The 13,328-nt window shown below is 35.8% G+C and overlaps 1 protein-coding gene across 10 annotated transcripts in view; it reads right to left on the bottom strand.

The window, feature by feature from the left end:
- The window catches only part of Kpna5 (karyopherin subunit alpha 5), a 70,626-nt gene that overhangs the window by 26,132 nt on the left and 31,166 nt on the right, over positions 1-13,328 (bottom strand). For all 10 annotated transcript variants that reach the window (XM_059272559.1, XM_059272562.1, XM_059272564.1 and 7 more), the window contains 3 exons: positions 9,629-9,723; positions 7,079-7,210; positions 4,897-4,985 (listed from right to left, as the gene is read on the bottom strand). In XM_059272559.1, the coding sequence (XP_059128542.1) occupies positions 4,897-4,985; positions 7,079-7,210; positions 9,629-9,723 (316 nt within the window). The remainder of the gene's footprint in view (positions 1-4,896; positions 4,986-7,078; positions 7,211-9,628; positions 9,724-13,328) is intronic.

Raw genomic sequence — 13,328 nt, 5'->3', positions numbered from 1 at the left:
ATTTCATTTCATAATTCAAATTATTAAAGAATATCACCTGATAGGATTTTATTCCAGGAATTCAAGGATGGTTCAATACATGATTATCAATGTAATAAACCACATTAATAGGATAAAGAAAACATGATCACTGATACAAAAAAAATTAAAGGCACCCAACATTCTTTCATAATAAAAACAAACAACAAAAATAAAAGGAAATAATTTCAACAAGATAGAAGGAAAACTGGAGGACAGAAAATGAAACTATTTCTATTTACATGTGATATAATCTTATATACAGAAACCTAATGATCTGTAGAGACATATATTAAGACCCAGTCTAAAAGAGGCAAAAAAAAAAAAAAAAAACTCTACAAGTTATAGTAAGTCAATTCACACAGTTGTAGGGTATACAATCAACAGCTTAAATTAACTGAATTCCCATATATTTCCTATGAATAAGCTTTTTTTAAAAAATCAAGAAAATGCTTTTATTTACAGTAAAAATATAAAGATGTTCTTGGGTTAAGAATGACTAAATCCATTACAACTTAAAAACACTGCAAGAAGAAAACATATAAAATGCATCTAACCTATTAGTATGTTTGGACCTTAATTAGTCTCCAAATTTCATGCTAAAGATTCAAGTGATAATAGAACCTTTTGGAGGTGGTACACAGTAGAAATAGATTAAGTGACTGGAGGAATGACTTCAAGATTTGGGGACTCTGGCCCTTTCTGCATGTTAAGTTTGCTTCTGGACCACTGGGTCAGCAGTTTCACCCTACCACACATCCCTGTGATGATGTTGTCTCTGTAGAGATACAAAGTAACTCTGCTGCTAAGTAATCTTATACCTAAGTCTCTGAGACTGTGAGCCAAAAATAAACCTTTCCTCCCGACAGGTTCATCACAATGATAGAAAACTAACATACCTACCCAAACAGCTTAGCAACCCAGTACTCTCCAGAGGATCTGTTGTTTGCTCTCATCTTATGGCTAACTAGCAGCTGCAGTTTGCCACTACTGCCTGGAATCATGAGATATCACTCACATAGTGCTGATCCAGGAAAAGGTCAACAGTCAAAACATAGCTTCCATCAATGTACTGCACTGTTAAACCATAAAGCCAATAAAGCATACGTTCAATCAATGTAAACTAGAGATTGCCTTAGAATAAACTTAATCAAGGCATAAGACTTGGTTAAAATTGATTACAAAATATTTAAAGATCTAAATAAATTATATTGCATGCCATGTTTCTCTTTTTAAACACTTAATATTATTCTGAAAGCAATCTGCAGATTCAAAATGGCAATTACATTTTACAAAAATGGAATGTTATTCAGCCACAAAACAAAATACCACTACAGAAAACAATGCAGGTGAAAACAATACATTAAGAGAAACAAGCAGGACACAAAGGTCATGTTGTATTATTCAACTTATGACATATCCAGAAAAGGTAAAGGCATAAAACAAATTTTAGTTCCCAAGGGTGGTGCAGAACTGGGATGTGAATGCTTAATGAGCATTAGGTCTCTGAGCTGAATAAAAATTCAGGAAGTAGACAGTGCTGATAATTGTGTTAACAGCAGAAATATACTTGATGCCACTGCATAAAAGCATATTCAGTGTGGTTAAACTGAGCTGGGCACAGCAGCTCATTCATCCTGTAATCCCAGCACAAGAGGCTGAGTTAGGAGGATTGCCAAGAGGCTATCCTAGGATACATACAAAGTTACAAGCTAGACTTAGCCAAGTGTGAGACACTATCTAAAAAAGAAAAAAAAAAAATCTTAAGGAAGAAAGGGTTTATTTCAGGCCACAGTGTGAGGGTAAAGTTCATCACGAGGAAGCCCTGGCATTTCTCAACACAGTGAAGTCAGCATGTACAGTCAGGAAGCAGAGAATGGTGAATACTGGCACGCAGCTCATTTGTCATGTTTATTCAGCCCAGGATCCCAGCCTATGGAACAGTACCACCCACCTCAACTGAGTCTTCCAACTTCAGTCAATGCAATCTACAAACTCTATCACAAGCATGCACAGAAGTTTGTCTTGAGGTTAGTCTAGATCCTCTCCAGTTGACAATCAGTATTCACCATCACAGATAAAATGGTAAAGTCTATGTTATCTGTATTTAAAAACAAACTAAACACTGTTTGAAGATTTTCTTATAAGTAGATGAAGCCTCTAAAGAATACATCTCATTTTAAAACAAAAGTAATAAACTTTTTCCTTTTTATACTATACTATAGCAAGTATTTTCAGCAAATATTTTAGGATTTTCTGTAGGTACGCAATTCCACTGCCACAAAGCAAAGCAAAAGAAAACAGGTTAACAAGCCAGACTAGGCTTGAGGGAGGAAATTGGCAAACCAATTATGTATTTATCTTGATTTAATATGTCATTGTGAAAAAGTACAAAATTATAAAGCTAAATTACATTTAAATAAAGTTTTAGCATATAGTCTATAGAACTAAGACTTACATTTACTAAGAATCAAATTAGCAAAAAAATAAGTAAATAAAACTTCAATCATGAATGATCAAATTACACATTATTAGAAAATGTATATTTACTTAAATATTAGCAAAATGAATTTTAATGTAACAGACAGATAATTCATCATCATTTTTCAGCTAGTGACAACATATGGTAGCTAGCATGATTTATTTTATTTCTTTTTAAACTTTCCAATATTTTGTTTGTCCTCTCCCCCAGACAGGGATTCATGTGGCAGAGGATGACCTTGAATTCCTGATCTTTCTGCCTCCACCTCCCAAGTGCAGGGATTATAGGTGTGCCTCACTATGACACACTTCTCAAATTCTGAATGAAATTTTCAATTTCTGTGGTCAAATTTTATAATGAAACTCTGGTATTTTCAGACATTCTTTGTAAAATGCATTATGTAAACTTCCAGCAGTACACAGTTAGATAGTGGAGTTTTGTTCTCTCTTAGATTTGCTCAGTCAGCACCAACAAAGACTTCTGTAGAACGTTTAAGAGACCAGAAGCTAACAAGTGCTTACTACTTCATAAACTGCTACCAACCTGATAAATTTCCTAGAGAAATAGCACCCAAAGCATAAAAAGAAACAAAATGCTCAGTTAATTCACAAATCAAATAATCAGATCAGAAAAATGTCACATGGAAAGGACAATGACAAAAAAGTAAGTCCACAGCAGTAAATTGTAGCAAACAATTCAGTGACCTGCAAGCAACTGGTTCTTAATTAAGTTTAATTGTATGTCATGCCAAGAAATCATTTTTATGTTGTTTATTAGAACAAAGGGTTGCACACTAATCTAAATGTTTAAATTTATTCTATTTAATTCCTCCCCAAAAAGGATGGAGAATGCCACAGAATGACAGTTATTTTTCTTGTAATCATCTCTTTGATTAGTTTTTTTTCTTTCATAATACTTGTCACTGACATTTAACCTAGTGAACCTTTCAGTGAATGCTAATTATCTGTATACAGAAATCTCTCTTTCAAACAATTTCTGTAGGTTTTTTTTAAAGGACCTTAGATTATAGTATGATGTATTTTTAAATGTCAAGCAGCTAAGACACTCAGCATTTAAGAGCACTTGCTGCTCTTCCAGAGGACTGAAGTTCAGTTCTTAGCACCCATATCAAATAGTTCACAACCACTGTAACTCCAGTTCTAGAAATTCTGATACCCTCCTCTGTCCTCAGGCACCTGCACTCACATGAACATGCTCCCAACACAGACACACACATAAATAAAGATAAATCTCGGGCTGGAGAGATGGTTCAGAGTTTAAGAACACTGACAGCTCTTTCAGAGGTCCTGAGTTCAATTCCCAGCAACCACACCATGGTTCACAACCATCTGTAATGAGATATAGTGCCCTCTTCTGGCATGCAGGAATATATGCAGACAGAACACTGTATATATAATACATAAATAAATCTTTAAAAAAAGATAAATCTTGTAAGTAAAGCAGCCAGAGAAGTAAAAAAGTTGCTTAAGTAAAAAGTAACTGTCAAGCACTAAAACAAAAATCTCTTATGGTCATTCTAATGCAGACATTTCAAAAACAAATATAAAATTCTGCAGACATCATGAATACACAATTTGTTTCAGTATTTCAGTGTTAAAGATTCCATTTTATGAGGCCCTGGAAAAACAGGGCAGTGGCTAAGAGCATTTGCTGTTCTTGCAGAGGACCTGAGTTCAGATCCTAGCTCACAATTTCCTATATATAACTCTAGTTTCAGAAGTCTGACACCCTCCTTTGGCCTCCATGGACAAGTGTAGTCTTGTGTACACGCCCCTGTCCCCAAATACACACGCAATATATACATAATATTTTTAATCTTAAAAAAAATTTTCATGCTATGGAACCACTTAAATGTTATTATATTATAAAGTAGTATATATCCTTGTTAGAATTATTTTAGCACTGAAGTCATCAAGTAAGTGATGACTACTAATAAGTACAGATTAAGAGAACACAGAAGACTCTGTGTGTGTGTGTGTGTGTGTGTGTGTGTGTGTGTGCGCGTGCACACGCACACACACGCGCGCAGGGATTCTCTGTGTATCCCTAGCTGTGCTGGAACTTGCTCTACAGAGCAGGCTGGCCTCAACTCACAGAGATCACCTGCCTCTGCCTCCCGAGTACAGGAATTAAAGGCATTCCACCACTTCCTGGCATCATAAAAGACATTTTAAAAAAGAATACAATTTGATTTTTTTTTTTTTCTGGTTTTACCTACTTTCAAGTAACTTTAGGCCTGGCAAATCATAAGTAAAAACTACAAAATAAAACATTGTTTGAGAATTTAACTGTTATATAGAAATGGAGGAGTATATAGCTTTCTTTTCCAAATGCAAAATTAACTTAATTATGATAAACTGAAACAAAATACTTACTCTAAAAGCGGTGGAAGTATCTCACAATTCAAAACAAAATCCCTGCATTCTGCATTGTCACCAGCAATGTTACCAAGTGCCCAAACAGCCTGAGAAAAATAAAACAGTGCTCTTAAGACAACATCCTAAGCCAGACACTCCCGCTAAGAGTGTTAGTAAAGCAACAAAACCATGGTTTTCAAGAACATGTGAGAAACAAAGGCAAGGAAACAGGACAGGAAAGGAAAACTTTAAATGCAATGCTATAGCATTTTCAATCCTAAGTTAAGGGCACTTAAGAAGTTTCCCTCACATCCCAGTGAACTCTCAGTACTCTTCAAAGAGAGCTGAACAAGTCTGTCTACTCTGAATCTACCAAGAGAGACAAAATATAGCTAGCAAATTTTCTCATTACTTATACTAGAGATTTGCTCCTCTGCCAAGAATATTCTAGCTAGAATGGTACTGATTTTTGAATAAGAGAGAAAAATACATGGACAAAATATAAATAATAACTACGATGAGAATTAGATGATCACTAAAAATTTAAGATTAATCAGTTTAGTATAGTTTTAAAAGTAAATGGTAGTAAATTTCAATTATATGAGGAACTATCCAAATGAAAATTATCATTTTATCATACTCTAACTTTAAAGTTTTCATGGAAATACAAAAGCATATTGTTTTCAACTGGGAAAGTCTTATTTTAGAATTTAAAACATGAATTATTATTTTTAATATCTACTTGAGACCTAAGATTAAAAAAAAATTAAAACAAGATAAGGAAAAAATTACTTTGAAGATAATTCTTTGTAGCTAGAGTTTTCCTGCCTGGCCCACGGTCAGGGCAAATCTCTCTCACCTGCCAGTCCCACAGCCGCTCAGACCCGACCAAATAAACACAGAGACTTATACTGATTACAAACTGTATGGCTGTGGCAGGCTTCTTGCTAACTGTGCTTATATCTTAAATTAATCCATTTCTATAAATTTATACCTTGCCACGTAGCTCGTGGCTTACTGGCATCTTCACATGCTGTTTCTCATCGTGGTGGCTGGCAGTGTCTCTCTGACTCAGCCTTCCACTTCCCAGCTTTATTCTCCTCCTTGTCCCGCCTACACTTCCTGCCTAGCCAATGGCCAATCAGTGTTTTATTTATTGACTAATTAGCAACACATTTGCCATACAGAACATCACACAGGAATTCTTACTATCTGAAATAACATTATCAAGAGGGGGGCAGATGTGATGTGTGCCTTTTATCCTAGCCAGTACCTAGGAGGCAGAGGCAAGTGGATCTCTGTGTGTTCAAGGTCAGCCAAGGCTACATAGTAAAGCCCTGTCACCATACCTTAAAAAAAAGTACTCTCTCTCTCTGTTGGTGGGGCTATATATTTTTTTATATGCTTTGACAGGTAGTCCCCTTTCCTTACTAAAGTAACCAAGTAACCCAGAAGCACATAAGAACCAATACACAATGATGTTCACAACTATATTATTAACACTAGTGAGCTAGAAATAGCTAATGTACAATTAAGGACTGAATAATGAATGATTGAAAAATATGAGTTTGTGTTGGATAATTAGTAACCTTTTCTTGGAAGAGTAACCTCATAAGGAAACCTTCCAATATTAGCGTTAAGTGGATACAAAATTTCATGAAACTAAATGATGAATGGAACAGGAGACCAACAGATGAACATGCAGAGCAAAACCAAAAGTACCCAAAACTTGAATTTCTTTGGATGGTCTAATCATATTATCAGATTTTCTCTCTTAGAAAAAAACTTTGAAAATTTACTACTGAAATCTATTAAAATGATTCAATTCGAAGTAATACACTATTTTCAAAAAACAATAAAATATGCCCTGTACATGCAGAGAATGAGTCCGAGCATCCCAGACGTAAGCCTTACAGGCATCCATGATGCACTCCTTTTTATGTCTCAATGTGCTCTATCATAAATAAAAACAGTAGATCCTATGCTGAGACCAGTTCTCATCAAAAACCCAGAATCATGGCTAAAGTAGTCCTCTCTCCCACTTCTAATCTGAGACTCAAAAAAATTAACATATTTTAAATAAATGTTAGGCAAATTAGGAATAAAAATGAGTCAAAATGGAGGTCAAAATTACAAGTAGTATTTTCAATAGAAAATTTAAATCTCTACATACAACATGTGGCATGAGTTAGAAACTTACCTGTTCCTGCACATCTTCATGTTCCGACGTGAGAAGTTTGATAAAAATTGGAACAGCTCCAGTTTCAATCACTACCTTGGTGTGCAGAAAAGTTCCAGAGGCTATATTAGTTAACGCCCAGGCAGCTTCAAACTAAGGAATGAAAAGGGAAATAAAAGAAAGCATAAAGGAAATGTCACAAGAGAAGAAGAAATAGAGATACTACTTACAGAGTGAAAAACTCATAAATGCTATTTGTTTCCTGGGGGATCATGTCACCCCAACCTCATTTAAGAACATAAAAATTAGACTGCCAGACATTTAGGTGTTTGTTCAACATAAAGGTTTTATTACATTTGCTAATCTTTCACACAGCAGAACCTCTGAAAGACTAAGGAAAAAACCCTGAAGAAATAATTTATATTTAACATCAATGGCGATACTAGCCCTCATCAGTTGTAAATAAGGAAACACATGGAAAGCAACTGCAAGTTTACAAATTTCTCCTTGATATCCCTTAGGAGAATGCATTCACAAAGACCAGTAAAGTCACAACCTACTGAAGACCTGTCGAAACTGGAGTGCACAGCTATGACTTTAAAGGTGGGAGAAGCTGGAGTGATCGCTCTGTGGTGAAGAGCGCATGTGCTCTTACAGGGAACCCACGTTTGACTGTCAGCACCAAAACCTGGGGTCTCAACCTGCCTGTAATTCCAGATGTGATGCCTCTGATCTCGGAGGGCACTGGCACTCATGAGCAACATAGTCACACACATAAACACAACTGTATTGTGTGGTAGTAATGACAATTGTTTTGATTTGTTAAAAATGTAAAACAGCTGTATATTCATTTGATGTCCCCTAGTTTTTAAAAGCCTCATATCTACTTCACATTTTAAAATGTGTGCATGCCTAATAAAAATTGTCTATAGGGCAATGTGTCCCACAGGAACCTCGTTTGAACTTAAACAGTCTGAACTAGCAGAATAATACCCACTTGGGTAACAGTATAGAGCTATCCCCAAATTACACTAGTGAATTTCATCAGAATCAGATAGAGTCGATGTTCCTGCATACACACCACTGTTTACACGAGCTGTGCTCTCATGAACTACTCCTCCCTTCATCCCCATCAACTGCTCCATCCTCCTCCTGTGTTCCCCAGAGCACTTCTCTCACAGTTCTGTTGTAGTGCTAAGCACACTGAGGTACTTCCTATCTCTCGGTACGTTTACCTTCCACAAGGTAGCAAACTTCTGTAAGCAGAAACAATGTCTTAATTTTGGACTTATATTTTTATATAGTGCCTGGCTCTCAAGTTAGCATTCAATAATTTTATTTATTTATTACCATTTATTTCTTTTTTCATTCACTGGAAGTAAAGGGCCAAATAGTAATAAATATCTTAGACCTGTTTCAGTCTATACTCACAGATTACATAAAGCAGAGACTAAAATCCTATTATTTCTAATTCAAAATAACTGACCTGAAAATAAAGTAGCCTTTTCCTCAGAGACTCTGATTAGAAAGTCTAAACAGGTTTTTCACATTCACATGTATTACATAGTCTTTTGCTTATGCCTAAAATAGGGGCCTTTCCCAAACTGCTCAAACAAGTGGACCACTACTCAGAGTTGCAATTTCAATAACTGTGTCTGAACAGTCTTCACTACTGACAACAGCACTGATTTCCAAATTCTAAAACATAAGTCTGATTCTAGAGTATACACCGACATCAAAGTGAGAGAATGTAATCTCTTTTTGTAACATCAAAATGTTGGCAAACAGTAGCAAATGATTTGGGAGATTATAACCATATCTGGGTTCAGAGATAATGCTCCCTAGGGGAAAAAAACCTAAATTTGTTCATATTTTTTGTAAGTTATACCAATTTATTCTTTAAAAAAACAAAAAAGATCAGCTAAAAACATTTTCAGCAGTTATTTAAGAACTTTATTTAAGTTATTTAAGAGTTGGATGTAGTGGCTCATGGCTTTAACTCCACCACATTACCAGGGGCAGGCAGAACTCTGTAAATTTAAGGCCAGGGCTACTTAGACAGACCCTGTCTCAGAAAGAAATAAAGAAGTTTAATAATGAGATAAACACTTTAATTTGAGTTTTTTTTTTGTTTTTTTTTTTTTTTCGGTTTTTCGAGACAGGGTTTCTCTGTGTAGCTTTGCGCCTTTCCTGGAACTCACTTGATAGCCCAGGCTGGCCTCGAACTCACAGAGATCCGCCTGGCTCTGCCTCCCGAGTGCTGGGATTAAAGGCGTGCGCCACCACCGCCCGGCTTAATTTGAGTTTTCTAAAAGAAAATAGTTTTTAAAAGGCTGATACCTATAGAATTTCATTAATATTAGCTGCAATTTTATGTTTCCTGAAACTGTTCAATAAAATAATTCCTAACAGAAACTAGCAGTGTAGCCATGCCTTAGCCAAGAGTGATACCTACTTTTTCTTTAACTGTCAAGTATTTAATGAATGCTTACAATATAGTCAGCACTGAAGCCATTTCCACTAGAAACTCAGTCATTTCTAGAAGATTATGAAAGAAAACTTCAGACTCACTTGTAAAGTACAATTTTCATTTCTTTCAAGAAATTTCACAAATCTCTGTACAACTCCTGGTTTCTGTATAACTTGATCTATTGGTGGATTGGGTTCTAAGATTTAAAAAAGAAAGGTTGTTACATAGACAGAGAAAGACAACTGATCCCCGCTTCATGCAACATGGTATCTTAGTTCCTTTTCCTTGTGCTGTAATAAAATATCCTGACTAAAGACTTAGAGGAGAAGCCAGTCACACTGGCAGGGCTGGAAGCAGCTGGTTACACTGCACCCAGGGAGAGCAACAAGCCTCCTCTACTCAGTTCACCTCTGCATCTGTACAGTCCATGCCATCGGGGGACGGTGCTGATGACAGCGGCAGGTCTTCCCATCTCAGTTACGGTCATCAAGACAGTCCCGCTCGGGCATGCTCAGAGGCCTGTCTCCTAGGTGACTTTAACAAATTGGAAGTAATGGAACTACCACAGATGGCATAGGAAAGTTTCCCTAGGTTTCGCTGACCTAAGTGTAAACTTTTAGCTGGATATAACTGAAGACAAATATTCTCATTACTGCAGTACTTTTTACAAAGCAAACTCTACTTTTTCATTAATTGCAATGATAGGAAATTAAAATATATTTTCTAATATGAAATATATTTAAGAGATCATCCTTACAAAATGAGAGAATACTCACAATACAAACTGAGCAAGTCCCCACTAAATTCTTATAGCACTATCTTTGATTTTTGATTTCCAAGGATGTTCCCTCACTAGTAATAATATCACTCACTTACCTGTCTTAGTCAAGATTTTGTTTTGTCTAGATATTATTTATTATTTACAGTAACGCTATTAGATTATCTAAAAATCTTGAAATTTTTTTCATGAAATGCAGACTTTTGAGAATCATAAATCCTCTTGTAATTGATGTAAAATTCAAACAAACTTATTTCAAGTACTGACCAGCTACATAAAAGGAAATCTTTCTTATACCTCTGCTTCAATAAACAGTACCAGTTCAGTAGCTTCTAGGCTGGTGTTCCTATAAGTCTTCTATTCTCTTCATAGAAATGTACCTATTTTACCTACTAGTCACTCACTATTACCACTTATAAAACTTCACAAGCTTCCTAAACTGAATTCTTTTCTCCTGTGTTCCACACATACTTTGTGTGTCTATTAGATGCACTTGTTTTTATAACTTTTTTTTAATGAAGCACAGCTGAGTCACATACACCTATCATGCTCAACCTGACTGTACTAAAACAGCTGTTTACCAAGTCACATGACAGAGAACTCTCATTCTCCCTGTGACTTCTGCAAAGCTGGCAAAACTATGTCCATTAAATTTTTTCCATGTGTTGTTAATAAAAGCCCAGACTTCAAAATGTCCACCCTCCCCATCTTACAAAACATTATTAGACACTTCTACCCTTTACCCTCTACCTTTCAAAGTCTCAGAATTTTAGGGGTAGGGTTACCAGCTTCACCTTGTTTCTTTTTCTATTGGAAAACTCTACACTTTCTTTTGTTTTTGAGGAGAGGCGCTGAGATAGGAGGTGAGAACATAGGACGTGTGGTCAGAAGGCAGTGAGAAACGGACACGGAACCATCAGCTACATCAGTGTCCCCAGGCCAACAGACACAGACCTGTCAGTTACATCACAACACAGACGCAGCCTCTTCTGGCAAAGTTCAAAGCAACAGTTTATTACTCCATCCAAAAGAGTTCAATTAAAGTGCACTAGAATTACCAGCTAATTTAACACACACCATGAACTGCTGTTAATAATACATAACAAAATAAGAGTCTACATAAGTTTATAAAGGTGATGAGCTATCATAAATAAGATTCAGAGACACTTTGGCAATTTAAACAAGCAAAATAGGAAAATACATGCTTCAGCAGTGAAAACAAAGAGCTTTGGGGAAATTTAGTAAAACTGGAATTGAAGTGTAACCCGTGATTTACATTTGCAAGCGTGGCTCTGATAGGGAAGCAGATAAGGGGATTTTAGCAATGGTTATTATCTGACTTGAACCCACGCTGGATTTAACGGCAGGCTGTGCAGTAGCCAGTGACACACTCAGTCTGCTTACTGGAAATAGTTAGAACGCTGCTTAGCTCCCTGCTGTTTCTGCTTACAGTTCTATTCTCAGCTGCTTTCCATGTTTTCTATACTACAGGTTAAGTAAAAATAGAGTAAATCCAACATTCTCCTATCCTTGATACATTTGGCAGGAAACACTTATAACCTGTTTTATGTCTAACTTAGGTTAACATCTACTAAGAAGAAACAGTGAAAATAATTGGCATATAAAGTTTAATAGAAACACGACAGTTTGAACAATTACAGAAGATAAAGTTGTCTTACTAGAAGAGTCTCACCTCAGAGATTGCCGTCACAGATAACGGAAAGATTACTTAAACTCCTTCTAACTAAGTTCTTACTTTAAAGAAAATAAATTCAATAATGATAAGATTTGATAGAAAAGTAATTGAGAGCAACTTCAAAATTCCCAAACATAATCTACAGAAATCCTATCAGTTTGACACTATGCATATGTCAAAAACAAATCTTGAAAGAGAATATAATGAAAAAATCTGAATCATGTAAAATAACCATCAACTTAAAAAATATACTAAAATGCAGCGATTAAAAGAAGTCATTCTTGATTGTGTAAGTATTTCTGACAATTGCTGAGCTACTGGAAGATGAAGGATGAGATATAAAAGTTACATGTATTTATTAAAAATTAAATCTATGTGCTAACTTTTCTCTTATGAAATGTTTTCACACTTATTCCATGTGGTATGTGTGTTCCTGTTCACAAATGACTGCATGACACTGTACACATGAAGAACAGAGGGTAACTTGGAGGAGAGGCAGTTCTCTCCTTCAAGCACACAGGTTCTAGAGATCAAGCTCAGGTCAGTTTTGTGGCAATCGCCTTTACCCACTGAGCCCTCCTGCCGGCCTACCCTATAACTGTTTGTAACACACTTACTCTTCATACGTAAGAGAGCAAGACAAAACCCTTGGAATCCATGCTGAGCAAACAAAACTTCATTCACTCCTCACGTCAGTCAATTTTATCTTTCTTAGGAAATTGAGGCAGGGATTCACTGTCATCTGCAAAATCTTAACAGTTTCAAAATTCCTTACAATTCAAATTACTAATTCTATAAATTCTACATATGAGACAATACTAATATTAACTGGATAAATAAATTGGCCAAATGAACTACAAATGGTCAGTAAATAATGAAAGAGCTGGGTGTATCTGAACTCCCAGCATTTGTGAAGGTGAGGCAGGAAGATCTGGAGAGTTTGGGGCCAGCCTTAGCTACATGGTAAAACCTTGTCTCCTCCAAGTCAAAACTGAACAAATAAAAAGTATGTCTAAAAAATATTTCTATAAGGAATTATAGCCTTATTTATTGGTAACAATTATTTTTATACTTGCTTCTTTATATTCTACAATTTGTAATTTTTTCTACAATGTGTTTAACAATATATTTTTTAAAAGATGATACTTTAAAGTTTTTTTTTTAAAGACAGGATCTCTATGCAGCCCTGGATGACTTAGAACTCATGATGTAGACCAGGCTGGCTTTGAACTTACATAGATCTACCTGCCTCCACCTCCCAAGTGCTGGGATCAAAGGTAAACACAACCAAGCCGGGTGCTGAAGCAGGTGAGCCTACCTGTATGAT

This window comes from Peromyscus eremicus, chromosome 8b (assembly GCF_949786415.1).
Source record: "Peromyscus eremicus chromosome 8b, PerEre_H2_v1, whole genome shotgun sequence".
Classification (NCBI taxonomy): domain Eukaryota; kingdom Metazoa; phylum Chordata; class Mammalia; order Rodentia; family Cricetidae; genus Peromyscus; species Peromyscus eremicus.
Note: the sequence above shows the minus strand (reverse complement) of the source record. Positions and strands in the feature narration are given on the sequence as shown.